Source organism: Tremella mesenterica, assembly GCF_000271645.1.
Source record: "Tremella mesenterica DSM 1558 unplaced genomic scaffold TREMEscaffold_22, whole genome shotgun sequence".
NCBI lineage: Eukaryota > Fungi > Basidiomycota > Tremellomycetes > Tremellales > Tremellaceae > Tremella > Tremella mesenterica.
The window spans coordinates 28,875-55,424 of NW_006711246.1; the positions used below are offsets into that span (position 1 = coordinate 28,875).

The following is a 26,550-nucleotide window of genomic DNA, read 5'->3' on the forward strand; positions in this document are numbered from 1 at the left end:
GACTGTATCAAGGAAAATTGGACAGGGATAATTGCATATACAGAGAAATTAGCTACAATTTAATAAAAATATGTGCACACTAGATATCAGAGGCGATAGAATCAGCTCGGGAACGAAGGCGAGCCGAAGCAGGAATACCAATGACATTTCGTGGGAGCGGAGTATGAGGAGAATGGAGGGACCAGCGACTGGTTGGGAGGAACTCAATCCAGTAGGATTACCAGAGGAGGTGAGGTGATCCAGAGTTTCGGAGGGAGAAGGGGGGACATGGTCAGGAGAAATGAGATGGAGAGACTTATAAAGGCCCAAATGAACTGGGGGTAGAGGAAGGAGAAGGGAGGAGAATAGATTGATGTAGGCGGAGAGTTGGGTAAGAGAAGAGGATTGATTCTGGGAGGAAAGGGATCGATAACGGGCTGAGACGGCGCAGAGTTCGTGCTCCAGGACGAGGTAACCTTGGAGGTGACCGTCTTTGCTCCCACGGTAATACCCTGTACATCAACATCAATCAAGTTTGAAGGAAGAAGAAAGATACTACGCGGAATTTGGGCTTGGGATTGCTGTGTTTGACCCAACACTTCAAAGTTCCCTTAGCAGAACACTCGCCGCAAACACCACCGACTGAATTGCATCAATATCGAACAGACAGTAACAGAACACTCACGAGGACCAATACAACCAACACAAAAATCTTCACCACCATCGAGGTGACGCTGACAACCGGTACAGAGCTCGCCCTCTAGTCGCACAACAGCACTATTCTTGTTACAAAGGCGCCAACCTGGGGCCAAACGATCGAGCTAACTATCAGGGTCAATGGAATTCGAAAGGAAATGGAGCTCACCACGTTCTTAAACCACTTAACAGTGGGCTAGATGGCGTTGGTGTCGCGGAAACGATCAAGGGCTTCGTTCTTCAACGCAAGACGGACAGAAGAAAAGGTCATGCTGGACCAAAGGGTAGCTAACAAGTCAGAAAAGGACAGAACTCGGTGGAAATCTCACCAATCTTGGAATCTTTTCGAGCGGTAAGCAACTTGACAAGTTCATCGTTGATGGGAACCTTGCGAGGGGCGTGGAAGATGTCTCCGAGCTCGTTGGGAACCTCCACAAGTTCGTCGGAAGCTTCAGCAGGAGGGTTAGCGGGTTTGTTACCAGGAGAATTCGGATTCTCAACGATGGTGCCGTTTTCGGACTCGACAAATTTTGCAGGAGATGGGTTCTTGCCGGTGGCGGATGGCCCGGCGCCCCCTTCGAAGTCTAAGTATTGGTCGAAGTCGTGCTGATCATCCAGAGGCGGCAGTGGGGAAGGTTGAGTAAGAGAAGAGCCGGATTGATATCGATCCTTAATGGTGTCGAGAGCCCTTTGAGAAGCATCAACCAGGGAAGGTTGAAGGGGAATGGACGCTTGAGACGAGATCCTCATCCTTTTCGTCTGACGCATGAGAAGTTTGGGATCAACGTCAGGTAGGATTGCTGTGGTAAAAGCACGAGTTTGACGGGAAGAGGTAGAAGGAGACAACTAATCTCGTCAGCCAGTGAGAATTAGGAAGAAGTACATCGAGTTTGACGGGAGTTGCTTACAGTACGCTTGGACATGCTCACAAACAGGAGAGAGTTGTAATGATACCCTAAGATATAAGTAAGATATGGATAGAGAAGGAATAGATGGGATGTAAAGAACGACAAACAAGGTGAGAAGAAGGAATGAGAAGGAAAGAAGAGAAACAGACAGGGAGGAGACTTGGTCAGTAATTTCTCGATCACATTGGAGGTCCGTGCGGGTGACACGTTTCATGGCAACCGTCACACTAGTATAGGTGTGACGTCAGGGTGCACCAAAGGTGTCTCGGAGTGATCCATGTGAAGCACCTGGATACAGGACTCAGGATCCTCGGCGAGGATCCGTGATACAGGGGGGGAAACTTGTTACGGGGTAGCAACGAATCGAGAGAACTCCATCGAGTTCGACAGATTAGGAAAGAGAAGGGCGGGAACTAGAGGCAGTGCTGCAATTAGGTAGGGACGGGTTTTCCCTTTTCAAGATTTCCCCACTGGGTTTGCTCAAAAGCGGTTTTTTACCTGTCCGAAAATGTACATAGACGCTTGCAGTAGGAGGAACAGGGACACGGAGACTGTAGACAGTATATAGCATAATCAGCAAAGTACCAACTTTGCTGATTCTTCAATATCATTCTTTGGCTACATTGATTGCAGAGGAGACACGATCCATCACCTAGCACCAGAGGCACATAGATCTCTACGAGAGTTCCATCGAGTTCGACCCAACCTGCGACCTAGTCATTGTGTTTCCAGTACCGTTACAAAAAGGCAAAAGAAACATTTGATGCTGGTCAATATCATCCTGAGAATGTGTATAACGTGGACAAAGTTCGATTTGACCTTGCTGGTGGACGAAGGACACGAAGAGTTGCACCTCGAGATGCTCCTATCAAGTCACAAGCAGCCCTTCCCACCGATACTCACATCAGTGTCATCGCAACCATCTCGACTTCCGATGCCCCAGTACCACCCTTCCTCATCTATCCTGGCAAAAATCTCATGTCTGATTGGTTTAAAGTACGACAGGATACTCCAATTCAGCAAGCTGTGGTAACAGATAGTGGATAAATCAATTCCTATACGATGATTCAATGGTTGACCAGATGTTTTGACCCATACACCGTGGAACACGCCAATGAACATCCACGTTTGCTCATCCTTGATGGACATGACTGTCACACCTCGGTTGCCTTTCTAGATGCTTGCTGGGAACACAATATTACATACCTGTCTTGTCCTCCCTGCTCATTTATCCCAAGTTTTCCAGCCGCTAGATGTCGATTGCTTTGAAATACTCAAAGAGACGTACGATAACCAGATCGACACCTATCAACTCGGTACTGATGAACACCACATCCCCAAACCATTCTTTTATCGCTGGCATCAACGAGCCTGGCTTAGAACTACAACTACACACCAAATTCAGACTGGGCCAAATCCTACCTCTTTCCCCTCACACGGATCAGTGTTGGACTCTGTGAGGCTCGCCCAGTCACACCTCCTCTGCAAATTGTCCCTCCAACTGAAGCTATCACTCCCACAACTACTACTAGTCTCTCTGCTCTTGATCAAGCTATAAGACGTGGCGAAATTACTCCTGGGAAAACATCAAGAAAGACAAGAAGCGGACTTGAATAATTAGTGGCAGAGAAGGCACTGCATGAGAAGGATGAAGCGCTCCGGAAAGCGTCAGAACAATTAGACAGGGCAGCTAGGGGTAGTAAGAAGAGACAGAGGTATCCACATGGTGAAAGATTGGACCAAGCATACCAAAAAAGTCATGCGGAAGAACTAGCAGAGAGGTGAGAGACAGAAACAGCAAAGAGGGAAGGGAGAAAGCGTGCAGCTCGATCGGCTAAGAACACACACACTTCAAAGTCTGGCAAGGAGTGCAGTGCAGGTCCGTCTAGGAGTGTGTGAGATTTGAGGACCGGAGAATAGATACATGTAGAGATATGAAACGTTTTGTGACCGGGTATCTATAAATGAAAGATGTTCGAACATCGCGTGCGTTCGAGGCTCGCGTGTCCACGAGTAGAGTACTTACTGTACAATCGTAAAAATGAGAAGAAAAGAAGCGACAATGGAGAAATGAAGAAATGAAAAGGTTCATCATTTATAATTTGTTTTCGGTATATCATATATTCATCTTTCAGTCATGACCAAAAATGGTTTCGGCTAGACATTATGGGTATATCGTGAGAGGATGGGAAAAGGAAAATTCACACGGGGGAATCATCGTTGGATCGGGGTGGGTAGTTTGGTTGGTTGCTTGCTTGGTTGGTCGGTCGGTCGATCTGATAAGATGTCAGGGATCATATCGGAGGGGATAGGGGTGAGGTGGAATGAATTGTTCATATTTTGAGGATATTGATGAATATGTTATTGATTGGAATGAGTTTGTCGGAGGTGGTATGTTAAAATATAAATGATATCGGATAGGTTAAAAACCTACGTCCAGGATAGTCTTTGATGGGAATGGAATGAGACGGGTGACACATCAGATTTATCGAATGGATGAAATGTATCGAAAAGATTGAGAATAGATGGTATCGAGAAGATCAGGAATAGATGGTATGGAAAAGATTACGAATAGATGGTATCGAGAAGATTACGAATAGATGGTATGGGATGGAAAAGATCAGAAATAGGGGGAGAGGGAGAAGATCAGGAATATGTGGATGGGGGGAAGATTAGGAATAGATTTTGGTACGATACGTAGGGAGGATAGAATTTTTCAGTTGGAATAAATTTGAAATTGATGACATGTCGAAATGAAAATATTTGAATTATGTGATACGTCAAGGATAATATCGGATCGTAACGAAAATACGTCGATGGGAATGATACGTCGAGAGGTGGAATGGTAAGATCGTGAATAATTCAATATGTACGTCTCTGAAGTTTAATAATCATAAAAGTGTTTTATAAACGTCATCGTACCAATTCGTCATCATTTTCTTCCTTCCTTCCTTCCAGCTCTGTCGAGAGAGGTAGTAGGCGCAGAAGTGTGTGTGAGAGAGAGAGTGAGAGTAAGGACAATTCCGGAATGTTTATCGACAACGAGTGAGAGGGAATACTATTTGTCGAGAGAATAAGCGGTTATGGAGCAAGCAAAGTGTAACTAGAGAGAAGAAGAGGAAAGAGATTTGTGCGAGAGAGTAGTCAACTGCCGGAAAAGTGAGTATGAATAGGTCGAGCGAGTGATTGACGCAAAGGAGAGGTCGATAAATAGCAGTTGAAGAGGAAGAGGAAGAGAAAAAGCAGGGAATGAGGAATGAGTGGGGTACAAGTTGTCATGTAGGAAAGACGATAGGATTGTATTTCAGGTTGACTCGTTCGGATAATTCGTTCCTCCATACTTTTTTACTCGCTCGTTTTCTAAATTATCTCGCCATGTCGTTTGAGTCCCACCCACCCACTCATTCACCACCACCGCCAGTCGCCCCTTCTACCACCACCGCCAGGAGAGAGAGGACCCCAGTCCCACCACCACCCACCCACCAGCAACTTACAACCCCCTTCCCTCACCACTCACGACACGACATCTTGCCTCGTCTTCTCACATCTCCCAAACATGTCCACAACCATCAATCAACCAATCCAAATCGTCCATATCAAAATTCGACTTTACCCATTGCTCCATTGACAAACTCGAACCTATCGCTCGTTCTTCCGCGGCGAGCTTGAGGGATTTGGACAGTGTTTTCAAGCATGACTCACGTTGACGGATTCGTTCGTTGTGAGTGTTGTGAGTGTCGTGTCGTGAGTGTTGTGAGTGTCGTGAGTGAGCTCGTCGGTGTTGTGAGTGTCGTGAGTGAGCTCGTCGGTGTTGTGAGTGTCGTGAGTGAGCTCGTCGGTGTTGTGAGTGTCGTGAGTGAGCTCGTCGGTGTTATTATTGGAAAATGATGAAAGAGCTAAACCGAGATAATCCTGAGATCCAAATGAGACATCATCTATACCGTGTGAAAATGTGTCGCCGGTGGTGGTTGAGAAAGATACAATATCCAAAGGTGAAAGAACCCGTTTGACACGTAAGAAAAAAGCAATTGGGAAATCCAATGGGAATCCCCTATTTTTATACCATTTAGGACCGCCTCCTTTGACGCTGGTACGGATTTCTGTATGATCAGCGTCAGGTTGAATGGGGGAAAAGATAAAGTTTTGACGTTTAGAGAATCTCCCCCAAGTCTTTTCACGTCAGGGGCATGATGAGGGGATGAAAAGAGTTTATCATTTGATTATGAGGGAATGATCAAGTTTATTTCTTTCATACGACAGTAGAAAGGTTTTCTTTTCCATACGATATGAGACGAGGAAAGAATTGTTCCGCAAAGATTTTGAACAAGGAGACTGACCTGACAAAGATTTGACAGCATCATCAATCCATTTCAAAGTGTTTCCAAAAAAACAATTCTATATTCTTCCTCATCCGCAGCATTCACTAGGACACACAGTCGGTCGATGGCTTGGAGCAAGATGATACGTTGGGCTTGGGTACGGTCGCGAGATTGACGAATGCTCTGGCGGTATGAATCCCTAAATGTCCGAAATGAACTTTTATCATCTGTGGTAGATTTACCAATGCGTGAAACCCTAGATTGGGGTTGGTGTTAGAGAGGAGTTGACCGAGTTGGAATCCGAAGGCTTGATATTGGACACGATAAGGTTTGGGGGTAATGGGTTCCGAATCAAGGTCTGGTTGAATGGTGGGGACGGCGAAGGTTACCTAGATGAGTCAGGGGGATACACGGTTTTTTTATTTATTTTATACTTGAGTCAATGTGGGGGGGGGGGGGAATTCGAGTAGAGGGAGTTTCGTTGAATCATGTGTTGTGGGATGAGAGAGATATAAGCCGTGGAATAACATACCTCGATAAGCTTTATAAACCTAGAAGAATTGATATTACGTTCCGTGGTGGCATTACCAAACATTTCAAGGACTTTAGATCCTGCTTGAACCAAATGTCCAAGTGTAAGTCCATACTTTACGTTTCCTCCCAGCTGTCCATCTCCTTGAACAAGGACGGGATCAACAAGACCGAGTGCCGAGGTGGAATGTTCTTGATGGAGAAGCCGGTCGAGGATCAATCCGGTCCAATGGGTTTTCCCAGAGCCACTAGATATGTCAGTGTCAAGTCGGCTTGTATGTCGTTCACGCAATGATACCCCACGGTTTGTACGTTGTTAAGATGATGGCAAGGCGGCAAGGTGAATTGTGATGATTGCTTGTTGCGGTGACGAGGGGAGGACGAGACATGAGGCATGAGACATGAGGCATGAGTACATCGGGAGAAAGGAAAGGAGAGAGGAATGAGACGAGGAGAGATAACGAGTAAAGAGGGTGGGGAGGAAACGAAAGACGGTAGCGCAGAAAGGAAACAGAAAGGTCAAGAGGAGCGGAGAGAAAGGAGATAGGCAAAGTGAATATCTAGACAGAATAACATACCTCTCACCACAACATAGGATAACCTGAGAATGGTGACCGTGTACCATATCATCTAAGTACCAGATCATTCCAAAGACGTTCCGTGACGGGGTTATACTTTACGTCGTAGTCTCCCTCTTCCTCTCGGGAGTGAGGGTGATTGAGGCATACCTGAATGTGTCAGTGGTAGCGTTTACAGTGAGTGGATCCAACTGACCGTGATGACATTACGGATAGACGTCTCGGTATTCCCTTGATTCGCCCGTTGGATAAGATGAGGAGCGACTGTAAGTTGGGGGAGGTAGGGGAATTTGAAATACTGGTATCTTTTGATAGGGATTTACCCCTGGTGTATTCCAGAAGATTGTCCGATGCCATGATGTTTGTATGTTATGTTTGTATGGTGGATGTTGTATGGTGTATGTTTGTATGGTGGATGTTTGTATGGTGGATGTTGTATGGTGGATGTTTGTATGGTGGATGTTGTATGGTGGATGTTTGTATGGTGGATGTTGTATGGTGGATGTTGTATGGTGGATGTTGTATGGTGGTGGTGGTTGTATAGAGAGGTAGTGAATATAGATGTTATTCAGAATTCTTGCTTTTCTCTGAAAATCCACTTTTCACTTTTTCACTTTTCACCAAAGTGGCAGACGCACAGCATACAACATGGATAACAACTTACAACATACAACATGGATAACAACATACAACATACAACATGGATAACAACTTACAACATACAACATGGATAACAACTTACAACATACAACATGAATAACAACTTACAACATACAACATGGATAACAACATACAACATACAACATGGATAACAACTTACAACATACAACATGAATAACAACTTACAACATACAACATGGATAACAACTTACAACATACAACATGAATAACAACTTACAACATACAACATGGATAACAACATACAACATACAACATGGATAACAACTTACAACATACAACGTACAACAACAACATAAGACGGCAGCTAGATAACACTGCACTTTACCATTATCACCCACGCCCACACATGATGCGTTTCAATCGACGTACCCGTTCCACTCCTCATCTATCAACCAACCATCCGTCCCATCTCGGACGATCAACACAGCGTCTATTCCCGTTCTTCCCTCAAAGTAGATACCTTGACTCGTGGTTCTTGGGCTTTGGTCGTGAGGGTATTCGACTTGTTACCACCTCTTACGTTCTCACCTTTGGGTCTTGTATGTCCTTTACCTATCATGTCGACCGAGTGACATGGACATGTCAGTGCCGGCGAGGTGGATGATGGGGATGAAGATTACATTGGATGATCATGTTGTCGGTCAGTTTGACATTTATTGTTTTCTCTCTTTCATCTCCTCTCTAATCTTGGTCTTGCTACCCCTCATCCTTCTCTTCTCCCCTGACTTGTCCCTTCCCTCTTCCCTCATCACGAGATTCAACTCCTCTCCTCTCCTCATCCATCCATGTCAAAACCCAAAGACACAAAAAAAATTAACCTATCAGATATCTCCACAGCCTTACGTATAATCTCTCAACAACAAGATCGTATCCGTTCACTTGAACAAGGATTGAGTCATTTTCCTCTTGGCTTGAAACCATCTTTGAACTTTTCCCTATCTTCCATTCACAGTGAAATTGATAGTGTTGGTGATGATAATTTTCACACTACTCAAATGGAAGATTATAAAACGACACCTCGTCCCAATCATCATAATCATCATCATCATCATCATCATCATCATCATCATCATCATCATCATCATCATCATTGTACCTCGGTGTCATGTTCTCACTCGTTCGATCATACCCATGTTAACGACGACAACGACTACGATCGTACTTTGGGTTTAAACTTGAACCATTCTCATTCTTCTCTTGGTTTGGAATTAGGATTAGGATTAGAATCAGACTTTGATGATTCTCCTCTTGGTCAAAAACCCAATGAAGATGCCTATAATCTCAAACTTTTCAATTCTCATCACCACAATGAAAATTTCGACAGGATGGACGACCCCGACGAACCGTTCTCTTCTACCCGTACCATCGAGACCGTATCGATAACGTGGGAAGATGAAGATGCGTATGAGAACTGTTTCGATCTCAAACTTGATCATGGTTCCCTCCCTGAAGAAGAGAAGAAATATGGTCGACTCGGGTTGGACATCTCCCTACGGTCATTCGCAAAAGGAAAAGGAAAAGGAAAAGGGAGAGGATGGAATAGGAGACGTTATTGGACGACGTGTGATAGGGAGTAAAGTACATTTCCCACCTTTGAAAAAGATACACGAGTAGACAGAGTTTCTCAAACATCATGCAGTTGATGAGAGTGTTTGGACAAGCCCTTTGTCAGCGACGAGAACAACTGGACAAACGATCGTTAACAACTGGGGAGATGATCGCTCGATGACTGACCGATGATACAAATGAATCCAGCTGGATCACGTCCAAAGATGGTTTCCGAGTCCGACTCGAGATGCACCTCCTGAGGGTCAGCATTCAGGATGATGACGAGTTGAGTGGCTGGTGAGCTGGGTCAGTTCGAGTGAGTCGACGTTTCCCTCGTCTTTATATCCTTGTCCACACCCTTCCAGATCCATCTCGTGATCGCACCTCTGGCCCCTCATCCACCATCCCCACAACCATCTCTTTCCTATCATTTTCCTTTTCCTATCTCGCAAACAGTCGTCATTCAAACCTGTCCCTCAAACCCATCCAACGCCCTCCTTACGCGATCGTCCCACCCGACCACGAACGTCGTTCTTGTATCTCGTTCTACCTTTCAAATTTTGACGTTGTTTCTCCCTCTCCAAACTGCAAAGGTGTTGACGTCCTTTCTCCCTCCTGACCCCCTTCCACGTCTTCAAACCGAAAAGGTATCGACGATCAGACCGTTGTACGTCGAATGAGATTTGGGTATCCGATAAATTTCTGCATACCTTGACCTAGATGTCATGGTCGGATAAGACAACTTTATCACTTTATCACTGTTGAATCAATTCACAAGAGTCGTTATACCTATTCACACGAATGTAAAAACAGGATCGTTATCGATATTACATATCATTATCCCTATTCCATTGAGTTGAACGAATACCCAGTCGTCATACGTACCCTTATCTCCCCCCTTCCCCCCCCCCCCGCTTTTGATCACTCGCTCGCTCGCATGTCATCATCAAACATTCTCATCCCTCAAAACCTATCAAAGTGGTCATACGTTCTCATCTCTCCGACCATACGTATCTCAACCTTTATCCCACAAACCCACAAAACTCATCATCCATTCCTCGAAATCATAAGAATATCAAAAATCGCCATGTTCTATTCTATCCTTTGGAGCCCAAACGAATCTCTCTATACATACGTCCACAATGGCCTATCGTACGATTCTCACAATGTTCTGAACCGTCTGTCCAACGTACGATACGATACTACAACTCTCTAAACTCTAGATGAGTGTTCGTTTCCCCTCAAATGGTTCTCGCTCTCACCATCACGAAACGATATTGCTTTGGTCCCATGTCATCGGGTTTTTTCCAAGAGAGGGGGAGGATGCTTTCGGAATCAGAATCACTCCAAGACATGATTACTGTCTCTTTCATTGTATCAAAGTTTCGATTCCGAGCTGTCGTTCTCTCCATTTCCTCGAGTGCGACCAAAGTTCGAAGATACCCAAGTCCAAAGTTGAAAGACTGCAGTTGCAACATCCGAGTTCAAAGCACGAAGCATGACGTCGATGTAAAAGGCATAAAACATCTTCATACGGCACCTCATGCAATCATTTCTCCATATTCCCTCCCTCTTCTCTCCCCTTTGATCATGCTCACTCACCATCGTCATCATTACGCATCCAAACATTCATTATACGTACCCCTTCCCCACGTTTGATCATACAAGTTGACCTTTCTATCTCTACTCCCAGACTTGTACGGAAAAGTCGTCGTTCGCAATCCGTCCCCTCCAACCATAACAGTCCGCTTTCTGTCCGTTTTATCTCTATCTCCTTCCCTCTGACGCATTCCCACGCACTCTACTCGTACTCCTCCCGTGCAATCAAACCAAAGACAAAGACAGGTACATCACCACTCGCTCATATCATCAAGATCTCCCCGAAACCGTTGTCAACCCCTACATTCGCCTCTTGTCTCCAATCTGGGTTCATACAACCGGCTTATCTTCCTCTCCTCTGGGGTCAACCTCTTCTCCTGTCCAATCTCGGATCCACCCCGCCTTCTCTGCTTCCGTCAACTCTCGGGTCTGCAGTCACATCACGTGTCCCGACCTACCAACCTACCAATCTACCATTCGGACCATACACACACGCTGATTCAAGTTGCAAACCACGTCTGTTCCACCACCGTCCTCCCCATCTCCCCAACTTGAACTCGTCATGAAACAGTATACCTCTGATTCTTCTGCCACGTCCGTTTCACTCGACTACATGCATCGTGAAAGATAGCATTGTTCGTTCCCCCATGTGGATGTTTCTTTCTGTAGGGATAATCGTGACCGAGCTGGAATCGATTCTCCCAGTCCCGGCGAGGATCCCGTGACGACTCACCCAAATACCTGCGCTCCCTCAATATTGAGAATTATTGAGATGTAAATGGTGTATACAAAGTCCAGGATGCATATACTGCAGGATTATGAGCGTCAATCTACTTGCTGTACATGCTAGATAGATGTTAGGTGGATCTCGGACCTGCCCCTCCAATGACTAACCTCGGGCATCGGCCATTGGGGTCTCGGTTGCTTCTGTACTGCATAACCGGTTCAGGCCGGCCATCTGGGTAAGCGACTGACTGCCACACTGAGGATATAAACCCCCCCTTTCACCCTTTTCCCTTTCTCTTTCACCTTTTTACATTTTGCCACCCACTTTACATATGTAAAATTCTGCCACCCACTTCATCATCAACCTGTATTGATGTTTTGGCTTTAGTTCATGCATGTGCAAGGTGAGTTTCTCTTTTTTAGTCGTTCAAAAAGTTTGTCATTCCCTCTTACAGTACCTCACATATTCACTATTCATATCCTCTTTGGTACTGATCTGAACATTGTCTCTTTGTTATCTGATATCAAAGAGAGTCTTAAGTGCGAGCGTGCTCAGGACGATTATCACCCGAAACCCTGTCCTTGCCATCAAGGCCAAATCTAAGCTGAAATCTTGGCAAGTCCCTTGATTACCATCTTGCAAAACCTCTCAAGCGCAGGAAAAAAAACCCCGGTCCTCATTGTCGGGTGATTCAACACCGTCTCTGTCACTCACCCCAACTCCTGCACCTGCACCCAAGCCACCTGTCACGAACCATGTCGTAACATCCCTGACAACCACCATCACCGACCCTCCTTTCACCATCATCAAACCACTATCCATCACCACCCCGAACCGCTGAGACCGACTACGACAAAGTTACGGGAACCCAGGGAGCATTTGTCACGACAACCCCGCCTGACGGAGAACTATGGCAAAGTTAGGAGATGTCACAACCCTGCAGCCTCAGTTGTGACATCAGGTTATAACCGGATCGCAATCATAGGCCTGATTGCGATATTGTGCCTTTTAGCGCAGTGGCATAAGATGTCACATGCATGGCCAGTGTATGGCCTGGTGCTGGTTAGCCGGGTCGTAACAGGAGAAGGAAACCGAGGGAGAGCAGAGTAGGGGAAGTTAGGCGAAGTTAGTCGAAGTGGGAGGAGTAGGATATTGGGGATATGGCAAGGTATGGCAAAGTTGAGCTAAGAGGACTGAGCGTGGGGCTGTGCAGGAGTTGAAGGACGTTCTATGAGAAGAGAGGAGAAGTATAGATAGTTTACAGATCGCTGAACTTCATCAGTGATCCTTGATTGTTGTCAGTAGCAAGAGATATATTCAGTAGCTACACCTTTGAGTTAAGGAGAGCTACCACCCAGCAGTTCGATGCACGACGGCAAAGTTAGCCGCAGTTCCCCGACGATCATTTTATTGTTTGCCACTCGACGACGCACTACGGCAAAGTTAGCCCCAGTTTCTCGACGAGTACTTTGTCTCAGTGAGACATCGACGCCCCACGACAATGTAGTTACCCGAGGTTTGTCGACCGTCGGTCAGTAGAGAAGAAGAAACGATGTTTGTGACAGTATCAAGGATCACTCTTACCAACGACCCGTACAAACCTCGGAGAAGTTCAAAATTGTATGCAGCCGGAGAAAAGAGTTACCAGAAGTATGAGCAGACCAGGAGAGACGGTAGAGGAGACGGAGAGGAGGATGTTGGAGGAATTAAGACAAAGCTTGGGGCCATTGCCTGGAGCAATTGATACCCCCGAAGGATCAACCCAAGGAGATGAGTTCTATCCTCCCCTACCCCTTGAACCACCTCCTCAGCCGGCCGGGCTGTCAGAACCACCAACCTTGAGGACGGGTTCCGAAGGTTCGGGACAGACTCCACGACCAAGGGAGTGGGACGCAGAAGGTAGACTTAGTTCGGCGTGAAGTGAAGCAATAAGAGGGACAGAGGAGGAGGCCAGAACTCAGAAGATGATGCTAGCGATGATGAACATGATGATGGAGATGAACAGGGATATGATAGCAGAGAGGAAGCGTCGGGAGGAACAGGAGAAGAAGAAGGAGCAGGAGACGGTTGGGGGAATAGTAGAAGGGATCTCTGAAGGGGTACGATTCGCCATGGGGAGGCAGGCTTCGGTGACCCCAGGAGTAGCTGAGATGGGTGGAGGGATGAAACTTCCCCTCCCAGACCTTTGGAGAGGCGAGAGATCAAAGCTCACCGCCTTCATCTCAGAATGCGAAATACACTTCAAAATCAACGCTCGCAAGTTCCCCACCAACCGAGTAAAAATCTTTTTCATGATCTCTTTTCTACGCAAAACTCCTCTCCTTGCTGTCCAGCCGGATTTACCTAAAGACGACCCTCCTGAGCACCTTCTGGACTACAAGAAGTTTTTTCAGTACCTCAAGACCAATTTTGGAGATCCTGATGAGGAGGGAACCGCTGCAAGATGGATAAACGAGCTAGGACAGAACGGGTCGGCTTTGGCGTACTTCACCGCCTTCCAACGATATGTTGCGGTTTTAGGATGGAGTGATGATGGGAACCTCGTGGACCAAGCGAAGAATGGACCAAAAGGTCACTTGCTGGATGAAATCGCTCGCCACGGAAAGGTTTTCATAACCATTCAAGAGTTGATCGAGTTCGTGGTCCCCATGGACAATCGTTTACACCAACAAAAGGTGGAGAAGGAGAATGAGAAGAAGAGGAAGGAAGTAAAGGAGCAGGGAGAGAAGAGAGAGGAAGCAAATAGGGGAGGGGAAAGGAAGGCCAAGGAGAAAGGGCAATCTACGGTGAAGTTGGTGGTGTCGCAACCTAAGGCCACGAACTGGGGAAGGGGAATTCCAACGGACGTAGACAAACTAAACCGTTGTTGGCCGAGGCCCAGCACTGAGGAGGTGTTGAAACACAGGGGAGAAGGGAAGTGTACCGGATGTGGAGAGAGGGGACATTACAATCGGGACTGTTCTGTGATAGCGGCGAAAGTGAAGGCTGGGATCATTCCCTTGCGATCTTTCGGACAAGATACTGGAGGAGAAGGGAGGTTTAGCACCGGGGGAACGCTGTCCCTCTTGGGGACAGGAAGAAGATCAATGCAGTTGGAGGGGAAGAGACAAGTTTTGAAGAGCGGGGGATGGACGAGGAGGAAAAAGATGGGGGCCCGTCGCGATAGGCGATTTCGGCGGGTCCGCACTCATATTCTCTCGGCCACTGTTTCCACCCCCAGTACAAGGAAAGAGCTGATGAGACCAGGTAAATGTGCATATAAATCCGTAAACACCACTTTAAAATGTATAAACGATTGTCATACCCTAATCCCTTCCACCTGTAAAAATCAACCCAAGTCTAATGTGTACATCAAAGGAATCAAGCTAACAGCCTTGTGGGACACTGGGGCAACCTGTTCGTATATCAGTCCCAGGGCAGCCAAGAGGGTTAGGAAGGAAACGAGAAAATACCCCGTGAGTGTACCAGTTCACATGTTCGACGGCTCGGTTAGTGTGGCTGGACCCATTACGGAGTTCGTCGAAGTGAGACTGGGTGTCGAGAAGTTAGGCGCAGTTGGCCCATTCAAGCTGGATGTTACCACCCTTTGTGACACAGACGTTGTGATAGGGTGGGAATGGATGAGAGAAGAGGGAGTACTCCTGAATGGGGGAGCGAACACTGTATCCTTCCCTATTTCCCAGACGGACAATGGGAAAAGCGCGATGTCCTTTCCCCAACCCCAGCCGAATGAAGGAGAAGGGTTACCCCCTTCCCTTCCACACTCGAAAGATGTCCCAAGCCTGGCAGCCATAGGGCTCAGGACTCGAACCGACAAGACCGGCCTCCGAGGCAAACATGAGCTCGAAGAGCTGAGCCTGGAGGAACAGGAAGAGTTGTTCCAGGTAGTACCTGAACAGTACCACCAGTTCATTGACGTTTTTGACCCAAAGAAAGGAGGAGAGACCCTTCCCCCTTCGAGGCCCTACGATTTGAAGTTTGAGCTTAAGGAGGGGGCAAACCTGAAGGTCGCCTCCCTCTACGCTCAAGGAGAAGATCAGAGACACGCGCTGAGAGACATACTAGATTGCGAGATCGCCGCCAGCCGAATTCGAGCAAGTAAGTCGCCGTACAGCTCACCGATGTTTATGATACCAAAGAAAGCCGAAGGGCAATGGCGAATGGTCTTTGACTACCGAAAGTTAAACAAAGCGACAATACCAGACGCATACCCCCTTCCATTGATAGGTCAAATTACCGAGGAGCTCGGGAAGGCAAGGTACTTCAGCAAGCTGGACCTTATTGGAGCGTACCAGTTGTTGAGAGTGACGGAAGGACATGAACACCTAACTGCGTTCAGAACACAGTACGGTATGTTCGAGTCACTTGTTGTGCGTGATGGGCTACGGAGTGCCCCCGCTGTTTTCCAGCACTTCCTGAACGAGGTGTTTAGAGAACTGCTAGGAAATGGAGTAGTGGTCTACATTGACGATATTCTCACCTATGGGAATACATTAGAAGAATTACGAGGAACTACGGCGAAGGTCTTTGAGGTTCTTCGGAAGGCGAGCCTGTACGTGAAAGCTAGTAAGTGCAAATTTGAGAGAGATTCAGTGGTGTTCCTGGGATTTGTGGTCGTGTATCAGTGAACCCAGACTACATTGACGCCATCACATCCTTCCCACGCCCAAGGAATCTACGAGAGTCTAGGGGATTTATGGGAGTTGTCAGCTATTACAAACGTTTTGTGCCCAACTTCTCGAAGATTGCTATGCCCATCACTTACCTAACGAAGAAGGATGTGCCGTTTGTGTGGGGAGCAGAGCAGGACTCGGCCTTCAAGGAGTTGAAAGCCAGAATGTGTACGGCGTCAGTGTTGGCTCATTTTGACCCTACGTTGAAGACTATATTACAGACAGATGCGTCGTTCTTCAGCTGGAATTTCATAATTTCGCTGGTTAATACAGCTGGTCAAGAACACCCGGTAGCGATCGAATCAGGAGCATTCAATACAGCGCAGCTGAATTACACGGTAGGAGAGAAAGAGTTCCTTGCCGTAGTCAAGGGCTTCCGAAGAAGAAGACACTTACTACAGTACCCTCCAAAAAGTCATGTCCGCGCATCTCATAGTAATTTGGGTGATATTTCATGATGCCCCACTTCGTCGTGTGATATCTCTTTCAGCTGATAATGTGCATGGCTTCTGTCATAATGAATTTTGTACATCTATCCAAGATGAACAATCCTGGGCATTCTTTACTGGTACATATGTTGGACAAAAATGCATGGCCATGACCAGAGAAGGAGGCAGTTTTGCCAAAAACCGCCCAAAAAGCGGCTTTTTGACCAAAATGCATCATCTTTCAAGTGGGTTTACAACAGATCTTATCACTGAAGATGAAAAACTGATTATCTATCTGAATAGAGGAGATTCATCATAACTTTGTAGTGGACTTTCATTGTCATGCACCAAATTGTGTCAGAGATGCAGGCTCCACAATTCAAAGCAGAGAGTTTCCCAGCCAAATTGCTATGAGATGCAAGGACATGACTTTTTGGAGGGTACTGTACTACAGGTAGAAACCACAGTCCTTACCGACCATTTAAACCTCACCTATTGGATGGAACCGAAACAGCTCAGTCCACACCAGGGTAGGTGGGTAGAGGAGTTAGCTATCTTCAGATTTAAGATGGTTTATCGACCAGGGACTCAGGCAAGCCTTCCTGATGGGTTGTCTAGACGGGCGGATTATCACTCGGGGAAAGGAAGTACCATGGTACAAGAAAGTAACCTTATTCAAGGCCTACCGAAGTTCGACGAAGGAGCACACCTGCAATAGCAAAGTCAGATGTGTCTGTCTCCACAACGATGGGTTTGTTGGGCTGGAAGTGTTGAAGAATAGGGGCAGTGGTGAATAATTTTTTTCAAAGTCTCAAATGCGTTTTGTTGAGTTTCACCCCAATTGCACTTGACTTCTTTGAGAAGGAGCTGAGTAAGGGGTGCCGTGCATGACCTTAGAGTATGCCCTGATGAAATGACGGTAGAAGTTGGCAAAGCCAAGGAAGACTTGAACATCATGAACTGGTTTTGGTGGCAGCCAGTTTGTAACAGCTTCTACTTTATGAGGGTCCATTCTGACACCTTTGTCTGAGACAAGGTAGCCTAGGAAGTCAACCTCATGTTTGAAGAAGGTACACTTTTCTGCTTTTGCTCATAGTTGATGTTCTTGAAGTCTATCCAAGACTCTCTTGACATGAATGATATGTTCTTCCTTTGATTTGCTGAAGACGAGGATGTCATTGAGGTAGACAATGACAAAGATCTCCAAAAAGTCTCTAAGAACATCATTGATGAGGGTCTGGAAAGAGGCAGGGGCTTTTGTGAGACCAAAGGGCATCACAAGATATTCGTAGTGTCCATAACAGGTGCGGAATGCTGTCTTCCATTCATCGCCTTTGACAATGCGGACTTTGATTGTAGGCAGCACGCAAGTCAATCTTGCAGAACCATGAAGGACCTTTGAGTCGATTGAGGGATTCTTGAATTAATGGGAGTGGGTAACAATTTTTGCGAGTTATACTGTTGAGCTGCCAACAGTCCACACATAGGCGGAGAGTTCCATCAGGTTTCTTGACAAAGAGGATTAGTGATCCAGCAGGGCTTGAGCTTGGTCGTATAAATCCTTTCTTGAGGTTTTCCTAGAGGTATTCATCCAGAGCCTTTAACTCTCCTTCAGATAGACTATAGATTGGCCCAAGCTTAGGCTGTGCACTGCCTTCAAGTGTTATGGCATGATCATAAGGTCCATGTTGCTGGGAGCTTGTCGGATTTGGATTTACTAAATACTTCCAAATGAGAACGGAAGTCTGTGGGAATGATTTCTTTGAGTTTCTGAATGTCTGTGATAGCGTCTTCATCTTCATTGTCCTCGGCTGGAGTGGGATCAATGAGACTTGAGACTTGACTTGGAGTAGTGATTCCATAGATTTCTGCGCTCTTCATGGCAGGGCGGAAGGATGCTGCACTGACAAGTGATATCTTGACAGGAGCCTGTAGTGTCAAAGGTAAAGAGATTGGCGTAGTGATGTTTGTGTTTGTCCTTGAGTTACAAGATTTGTTGATGTTTCCTTTGTTGATTGAAGGCGTACTTGCAGCTTTGATGCTGGGCAAGTTACCTGAGCTCGAGATGTCTCTTGAGTTACGAGGGTACTGAAGAGCAGAATCTCTTCCCACATGATCAGACCTGCTGCATTGTGTCAGGCAATACTGGGAATCAAACTTGATAGTCTGATGGGACCAATGAATGCTTGGGTTGTGTTGAGAGAGCCATGGGAGGCCTAAGATGATGGGATAGATGCCAAGTGAAGTAATGTCAAGTGAGATTATTTCCTCATGACCAGGAAGGCACAAATGAATGGGACCGGAGTGATGTGTGATGGCGCCTGAAGCAATAAGTCACCCATCAATAACTGAAACTTTGAGGGCTGTGTCCTTGGGTGCCCTTGATTTGTTGTGTTGAGGAAGGCTGAGTTGATGAAACTGGCAGTTGCTCCAGAATCTATCATACCCATAGTGGTGTAACGAGAGTTCCCAAACTTGAGAGTAATGAGAAGACAGAGGTGGTCCTTGGGTGATTCAGGAATTTTTGTTGAAGTTAGTAGCAATGTTGCCGTGATCCATAGTTGATATGTTGATACCGTGTTGTACTGTCATGAACCCAGAGTGGCTCTGCCACACTGCCACAGTTGAACACATGCAAGATGCATGATGTGGGTTTTGCTATCACTCAGGCACCACCTCCACATGCCTCCACCTTCCCAAAGTAGTAATTGCAGTGCATGCTTAATCAGCATTGCAAATCACCACATGCCTCCACATGCCTCCACCTTCCTGAAGTAGTAATTGTAGTGCATGCTTAATCAGCATTGCAAATCACCATAGCAGTATTGCCAATCCCCAATCAAGGATTGCAAATAAGGACTCAAGGATTGCCAATAGGACTTAGGGATTGCAAATACTAGTTTATCAGTTTAGTCAGATTGCAAATTATAGTTTAGCAGTTTAGTCATTTTGAAGGGTATATAAGGAGCACATCTCCCCCCTCTTTCTTCAGCAATGTATCTTCATCTTGAAGTTGAACTTCATCTTTGAAAGTCACCTAGTTGGTTCTAACCCAACACCTCAGTACCCTCAGTACCTAAGGCAGTCATCAAGCTCTACGAGCCAGAGACTAAAACCCTTCAGTACCCAAGGCAGTACTTTGCAACCGCAGTCTACCCGCAGGCGTGACATGTACCCTTTAGAGAGCCCCAGAGGTGGGGGCACGCCTAAGCCTGGGGCTGAGAGTTTTTTGCCTTGGTGTCTACAGTGGTAGTTGCACTAACTTGAGACTTCTGCTCACGATGATGTTTAGCAGCACGACACTCAAAAGCTTTGTGTCCAGATTTTCCACAATAGTTGCAGAGGTTATTCTTCATGTGATACTCATGTTCTGCTTGAGAAATTGGACCATAGTTTTGGCGAGATTGAGTTGCATCAATTTTCCATAGGAGTAGGAGTGAAAGTTGTAGTTGAAGTAGTACGAGGAGTAAAAGTATTGTTGAACTTGGGGGTGAAGGTGGTCCGTGTGTTAGTGTTGGAACGAGGTGTAGTATTGTTATTGTTGTTGTTGAAACGTTGGTTGGTGGTTGATTGTGTATTGAGGATTGTTGTTAGAGCGTCTTCTTTGATAAAGTAGGTCATCATATTTGATAGCTGAAGAAACTAGAGTTTCCTAATCCTTGAACTTGCTTGAGGCAAGAAGTCGATCCTTTACATCATCCTTAAGTCCATCAAAGAAGTTTTGTTTCTGGGTGTTGTCATTCCAATGGACATAAGCAGCAAGACATTGGAACTCAGTGGCATAGACACTAGCTGAGCCTGTCTGACAAAAGGTTCCTGAGTTTGAACCGGGAGGTTTCTTCCAGGTTTGAGTCGCCAAAGTATTTCTTGAATTTCAATTTGAAAATCATTCCACATATGTAACCATAAAGGTTGTTCTCCTTCATTCATGCCCAAGTGAGGGAGGACCCAACGATATGCTTCATCCTTGAGAAGGTTGGTAGCAAACACAAATACGAGTGATGTCTGTAGCGTAGGTGCAAGGTTGAACAGTGAAGACCATATTGCACTTAGCCAAGAATTCCAAAGTCTGATCCTTTCGGCCAGTAAAGGCGGTGGATGAGAGATCTTTGATTCCTTGACATGCTCGGGTCGGATAGTGGATGAGACTTGAAGAGCATTGATCTGAGCCTGAAGGCTGAAGGATCATATCCTGTTGAGCTTGGAAGGCTTGCTCTGCTGTGAGATGGGTGGTGTTGTCTGTGACAGATTCAATGTGTCATGTGATGCCATATACGACTCATAAGCTTGTCAGATGGATGTCATCTGCTCGTTCTTTCATTGCTAACATGACTGCCACGTTGGTATTAGGAGGTTAAGGGTCCACGGAGTTATGGTTGAGGAGTTCCTGAGTGTAGTAAGCAGATACATTATTCAAAGCTATCAGTCATCTCTTCAAAGAATGTATCTTCCTCTGTCAGAACTACATAGATCGTCTAAGCACTAGTCAGTAGCAAGGCCTTGTCTCCCGAGAACCTAGAGCCGTCTTGACAATGGCTCAGCAGTATAGGTCTTTATTCTCATCTCCTCCTTGATAATCACCATCATTGATCACCAGTCTCTCCTTGACAGATTGCATCTCACGTTTGAGTATCTCGGCTCTGTGGACCAAAGCTGAGAGTGAAATCGCTTCATTCTCCCTCAGAATAGGTCGCGTATCAATTTCTTTCATCTTGCACATGGATCCTATCCATCGTCATTGATGTACCAGTCTGTGAGTGGATTGGATTTGAAAGGTATTGGTATGAGTATTGGTCATTCCTTCCGCCTTCGAGTCAAGAGCATTGAGAGTTTCATGTTCCGATCTCCTTCCTTGATCAACATCTTCAGCCCAGGTAGCGACAGAGTTGGGTCTTTGGTGGCAAGCTCGTGTGCAAAGAACCCTCATTTGATGGGAGGAAAGTGGTGTCCTGTGGCGGGATACTCATCACGGCCAGATCATCAAGTAACTTTGACCTTTGGTTGGAGACACGAGATTCTGACCTGGAATGGGAGCGAAAGGGACATTTCGAATCTTTCGACATGATCTCACGACCGCTTTTTCTCCTCTCAATCCTTTTACGACCCACCGCGACGCTCTTCCATTTGAGATCGACACCAGAGACATGATGCATCCATCACAACGATAACTTCACCGGTCTCACATCCCTCCGTTCATCGCCTTGGACCCCGACTCTTCCCAGAGTCCCCCTCCTCCGGTCCGCCGTGCCTACTCGCACCAGATTCCGCTTCGCGCCGTGAGGCGATCCGTCTGTACGGTTTGGCCCACCGAGTCAATCTCGGTTCGAGCGCGTCCAACGCTTCGCGATGCCCTTTCAGACGGAACAGAGAAGACGGGATGACGGTGTTCTGCGGTGTGGATGATATCGAGCGTCGGGAGATGAAAAAAAACAAAAAGAAAAAAACACGGGGGAGAGGGAACAAGGTGGTGACAAAAGCGACGATTCGGTGAGATCCATGTAGCGTCAGCGGTTCATCGCCAATATCAAAATCAAAAGGGTGAAGTCATTCCACAGAGTCACACGGTCGTGGTGGAACCGATCATGTTGTCCGAGGGGGAAAGGAACACATGGTGATCTGCTGGATTACCTCGACGCGTGATGAGAGAGAGAGAGAGAGAGAGAGCGGAAAGAAATGGTGATGAGGTGGGTCCAGTTGTCAAGTCATCCGAGTCGCCATGAACACCAAAACACCGACACTCACATCTTGTCTCGCTATCCACTCCAAACACTCGGCCTTGGTCTTGAACGTCTCCCACGGCGCGTCACGCAAGAGTCCCAAACACTTGTCGATCGCGTGGTACCATTTGGGTTGGATGCCCCAGGTCGAGTAATCAGCGGGCGGTCGATCGGTGACGGACGGAGAAGGGGGCGAAGGACATGGATCAGATGGGTGGTGAGGGTGGGGATCGTCGAGCTGAGCGGGAGATGCGAGTGGAGGTGACCGAGATGAGGGTGGTGGAAGAGGTGGCGGTGAGGATGGTAAAAGAGGTAGTGGTAATGGTGGTGGAAGAGGTGGTGGTAAGGACGGGGAAGGCGATGGGGTATGGACCGATGGGATCGGCGGCTCGATAGGACCGAGATATAGCTTTCTGGCTTGTCAGCTGAAGAAGGCGAGCAAGATCGGGGAATCGAGGAAGGAAGAGTGCAAACAGGCAGCGGGCGAGTGAGGATGAGTCTGAAGGAGTGAACAGAGTCAAAGTTGGAGAGTGGTAGCATTGAGACATGGTTGTGGGCAAGAGATAAACGACGACGTCAAACCGACTGACCTGACCTCCCATCCCTTGAAGCGATCTGAAGACCACAATAGTCTGCCCTGAGCGACACAATCGTCCATCCAAGGGATACGCAACACCACCGTCGTCGTGGCCGTCCCCCACGACGTCTGATGATCATGGCCGGCTTGGACGTCTGACATGTGGACGGGTCGGGCGAGGAGAAGGGTGGAATGCAAGAGCGTGTCGAGGTGATGGGCCACGGGTGAGGGGGGCGACAAGGGGACCTGAATGACGAGGTCGGGTGGGTATGGAGATGGTTCTGGGATGTGATTCGACTTTTCGGCTTGAAGACGTTTCCGTTTCGTCTTTGAGCGGACAGGTAGAGGTCTGGACAGAGGAGTCGGACGGTTCTTTCCGGGTTTCCAATGGTCAAACAGCTGGGTGAGGAGGACGAAACGGGTCGGGTTTACGGGGTGAGGAGTGTAACCCTGGGGAGCGTCAGCGAGGGACTCTGAAAAGAGTAAGTGGAAATCTCACTGACATGGGGACCGTAAGCGTCCATGAGGTTGGAGACGTTGATGGCTGGAGTGAAGAAGAGAACGGAGGAGAAGATGAGGGGAGGGGTGAGGGAGGGGTGGTGGGGGTGGGGTGTGAGGTGGTGGGGGTGGAGTGTGAGGAGCTGTGGGAGAAGAGTGAGGTGGTGGGGGTAGAGTGTGAGGTGATGGCGGAGTTTGAGGTGATGGCGGAGTGTGAGGTGATGGCGGAGTGTGAGGTGGTGGCGGGGAGCGAGGTGGTGGCGGGGAGCGTGACGACGATGACATTGATGGGGACAATAATAATGGGAGGACTGATTGGGACTGGTCGGGGAGATGCATGGGTTCATCGGGGTTATCAAAACGCCGGGGTGTGAATGAGAGAGTGGCATCCACGTGGCACTACGACCTCCTATCCCTCGGTCCCCAATGATTCGCCACTTTCAACCTTGCCATCTCCTTGTGTGCCTTTTCCGTGCATCTTCGCATCTCCGCCACCCTCGGGATCGTCGTGGCGCCCCCTCCTCTCGCCCATCGTTCCTCGCTGATCTCTCGGTCTTGGCATAGCTGTTTCTTGGTCAGTTTACATCCAACTCGTCGTCATCCCTCTCACCCACCTCTATGAACTCGTTCAGTGCGTCGTTCACCCTCCCAGCCCGGTGTGTCAGCCATGGTCTCCCTCCCCCTTTGCTCGAGATGGCTGACCCGTCAGCTTTCACCCGCTGCTTACTCTTGGTGGTTCACTCGCCGTCTATCGACTCTCTTGTTTCCCGGCCCAGCTTTGCGACCTCATCCCATTCCCTCTTGATCACGTTCCATCCCAACATGCCGTCTTCCGCGTCGTCTATCATCCGATACACCTTCTTCAGTTGACCGAAGAACTTGGACAGCTGGCCCGTCATCAGCTTTCACTACTTTCGTTCTATGTGATCACCGAATGACCCCGGACTCACCAGTTCCGACTGTCTCCATATCCTCTCGTTCGATCTTCTCTGAACTCGTTTTTGTCCTATCCATCCCCCCTCTTCCACCTCTCTCTTGACCGTGGTCATCTCTTGCACCCTCACATCCACTGACATGCTTTTCGACACCCTCACGTCCACCGATATCTTTCCTTTCGGGAATGCCGGTCTTGTCTCTCTCCCACTCGTCCGCTCGACACCTCCCTCTTGGTCTTCCCCCCAGTCAGATGATCCCACCACGTTGGTCGTGCCCGTCAGCGATCCGGGCATTCCTTCCGACCAGTTTAATGAAAAACTTTCTCGCGACGGATCGTTCTCACTTCTGTCCGAATCGCTCTCTCCGTCCATGTCATGCTGATACGTGGAGGCTCCACGTCCCATTCCCACGCTCTCTTCTGTGGCAGTCGGGTCGCGCGACGGTTGGAGAGGGAATATGGAAGGGGAAGCCAAGATATTTTGCCTTTCCACACGGGAGTGTGCTGCGGGAGCGAAGATGTTTTGCCTTTCCACACGGGAGTGTGCTACGGGATTCGAGTCATTTGATATCGAATAAGACGTTTCTGATCCTTTTAGCTTTGCTTGAAAATCCACCGAGGTCCGAAAAAAAAACTAAAAACTTACCTGGTTCTTCTGTCACTATGTCGAGCTCAAAGTTTCCCAAACACTCCTTTTCCGCCTCGACTCGAGTGGGTACTGGAACTTGCTCGACCTCGTCATCTACCAAACCCTCCTCCTCGTGGTGGGCCTGGCTCGAGAAGACGGGTAATGGAAACACCATTCGGGTATGTTTTCCTTCAAAATCTGTTCGTGTCGGTTCTCCCACTTTTCTCGTCTGATCGGTTGAGAAAGAACGATTGTAACTTGAACTTGTTTGAGATTGAGATTCTTTCTTGTGCTTTGATCGGCTTTCTAGAAAGTGCTGCAATGCTCGGCCAATGGATTGCATCTTGATCTGTTTTTCCTCGTCGGAGAGTTTCTCAGTGGCGTGAGTGTTATCATGGGTATATGATTCCCCGGCCGAGCTTAGCAATCTGAATTTTTCTTTTACCTTGATTTGTTCTTCCCCTTTATTTTTATGTTCGTTCTCTCCTATACTTTTATATTCGTTTCCTCCTTCTCTTTTATCTTTATTTTCACATTCGTTCCCTCCTTCTCCTTCATATCCATCCCCTCCTTCCCCTTTATCTTGATATTCGTTCCCTCCTTCTCCTTCATATCCATCCCCTACTTGGCATCGGAAACCTTCCATCTGTCCATCCTGTTGTTTCTCACTCTTGTTGTGATACGAATCATTCTTTTCGTCATCATCCCTATGACCATTTTCGCCTAGACTGATATCCAGACTCGCTTCTCCCTCCTGAGCCACATCCGCTTTATCCTCTGGCCTAATGATATCCAACTCGGTCTCATCCTCCAGAGCCACGTTGGCTATATGATCACCCTTCAGAGCCACATCGAACAAGACTTGATCAATCTCCAACCGCATCACCTCACCCATTCGCTCGAAAGCTGCGACCAGGCCAGTTTTCAAACGTTCAAGTTGCAATTCGGTTGCTCCGGATTTCCGACATAATATCTATTCCCCCCCGTCAGCACGTGAATAAACGATACAAAACACTCGGACTCACCGTCAAATCTGTTGACCAAGTGTGGGAAATGTCATTTTCCCATCTATCAAACAACCTTTCTTTCTCACCTGACATCAAAGCCAACCAAGGTACACTGTACAACAGAGCTTGGACGCGTTCACCAGAAGGGATGTAAGTGTCATCTGGAGTCAAGAAAGAACTGGATGTCCAATCGTTGATCATTTTTGATGTTTGGTTCTGTTGACGGTCAAAGAGTGGTAGTAGTAGTGGTTCTAGTTGTAGTGTAGTGGTTCTAGTTGTAGTGTAGTGGTAGTAGTCGTAGTAGTAGTCGTAGTCGCAGTTGTAGCAGTGGTCGTAGTCGCAGTTGTCGCAGTTGCAGTAGCAGTGTTGATAAAACCTTGACGGGGTTGAGAACAAGATTGTTTTCGAGCGCATTGACTCTTGTTCGAGTTGCTACTTTCGGTCACCATCACCACCCGACTGGCATGATCCCTGTCGCATGGCGGTACGTGCGCGGTACACGGTGCACCGTACACCGGTATA

The 26,550-nt window shown here is 47.3% G+C and overlaps 6 protein-coding genes across 6 annotated transcripts; 3 read left to right on the forward strand and 3 right to left on the reverse strand.

Annotated features, from left to right (window-relative positions):
- Nucleotides 1-508: 508 nt before the first annotated feature.
- On the reverse strand, nt 509-1,598 carry TREMEDRAFT_66402 (uncharacterized protein; the record flags this gene model as incomplete). Its single annotated transcript, XM_007008454.1, has 5 exons — nt 509-621; nt 665-800; nt 932-963; nt 1,005-1,521; nt 1,584-1,598. 5 exons carry the CDS (start codon nt 1,596-1,598, stop codon nt 509-511), a joined length of 813 nt encoding a protein of 270 aa, XP_007008516.1.
- A 661-nt stretch (nt 1,599-2,259) lies between these two features.
- TREMEDRAFT_66403 (uncharacterized protein) lies at nt 2,260-2,732 on the reverse strand (the record flags this gene model as incomplete). Its single annotated transcript, XM_007008455.1, has 2 exons — nt 2,260-2,448; nt 2,487-2,732. The coding sequence occupies 2 exons, from the start codon at nt 2,730-2,732 to the stop codon at nt 2,260-2,262; spliced, it is 435 nt and encodes a 144-aa protein (XP_007008517.1).
- Nucleotides 2,733-5,124: 2,392 nt separating this feature from the next.
- On the reverse strand, nt 5,125-7,368 carry TREMEDRAFT_66404 (uncharacterized protein; the record flags this gene model as incomplete). Its single annotated transcript, XM_007008456.1, has 7 exons — nt 5,125-5,247; nt 5,286-5,683; nt 5,921-5,978; nt 6,049-6,291; nt 6,435-6,681; nt 7,114-7,161; nt 7,208-7,368. 7 exons carry the CDS (start codon nt 7,366-7,368, stop codon nt 5,125-5,127), a joined length of 1,278 nt encoding a protein of 425 aa, XP_007008518.1.
- A 1,109-nt stretch (nt 7,369-8,477) lies between these two features.
- On the forward strand, nt 8,478-9,269 carry TREMEDRAFT_66405 (uncharacterized protein; the record flags this gene model as incomplete). The annotated part of the gene is made up of 1 exon (XM_007008457.1): nt 8,478-9,269. One exon carries the CDS (start codon nt 8,478-8,480, stop codon nt 9,267-9,269), a length of 792 nt encoding a protein of 263 aa, XP_007008519.1.
- Nucleotides 9,270-12,931: 3,662 nt separating this feature from the next.
- TREMEDRAFT_66406 (uncharacterized protein) lies at nt 12,932-13,485 on the forward strand (the record flags this gene model as incomplete). Its single annotated transcript, XM_007008458.1, has 2 exons — nt 12,932-13,097; nt 13,139-13,485. 2 exons carry the CDS (start codon nt 12,932-12,934, stop codon nt 13,483-13,485), a joined length of 513 nt encoding a protein of 170 aa, XP_007008520.1.
- Nucleotides 13,486-24,565: 11,080 nt separating this feature from the next.
- On the forward strand, nt 24,566-26,414 carry TREMEDRAFT_57975 (uncharacterized protein). Its single transcript, XM_007008446.1, has 2 exons — nt 24,566-25,200; nt 25,761-26,414. Exons 1-2 carry the CDS (start codon nt 25,057-25,059, stop codon nt 25,989-25,991), a joined length of 375 nt encoding a protein of 124 aa, XP_007008508.1. The 5' UTR covers nt 24,566-25,056; the 3' UTR covers nt 25,992-26,414.
- Nucleotides 26,415-26,550: the final 136 nt, after the last annotated feature.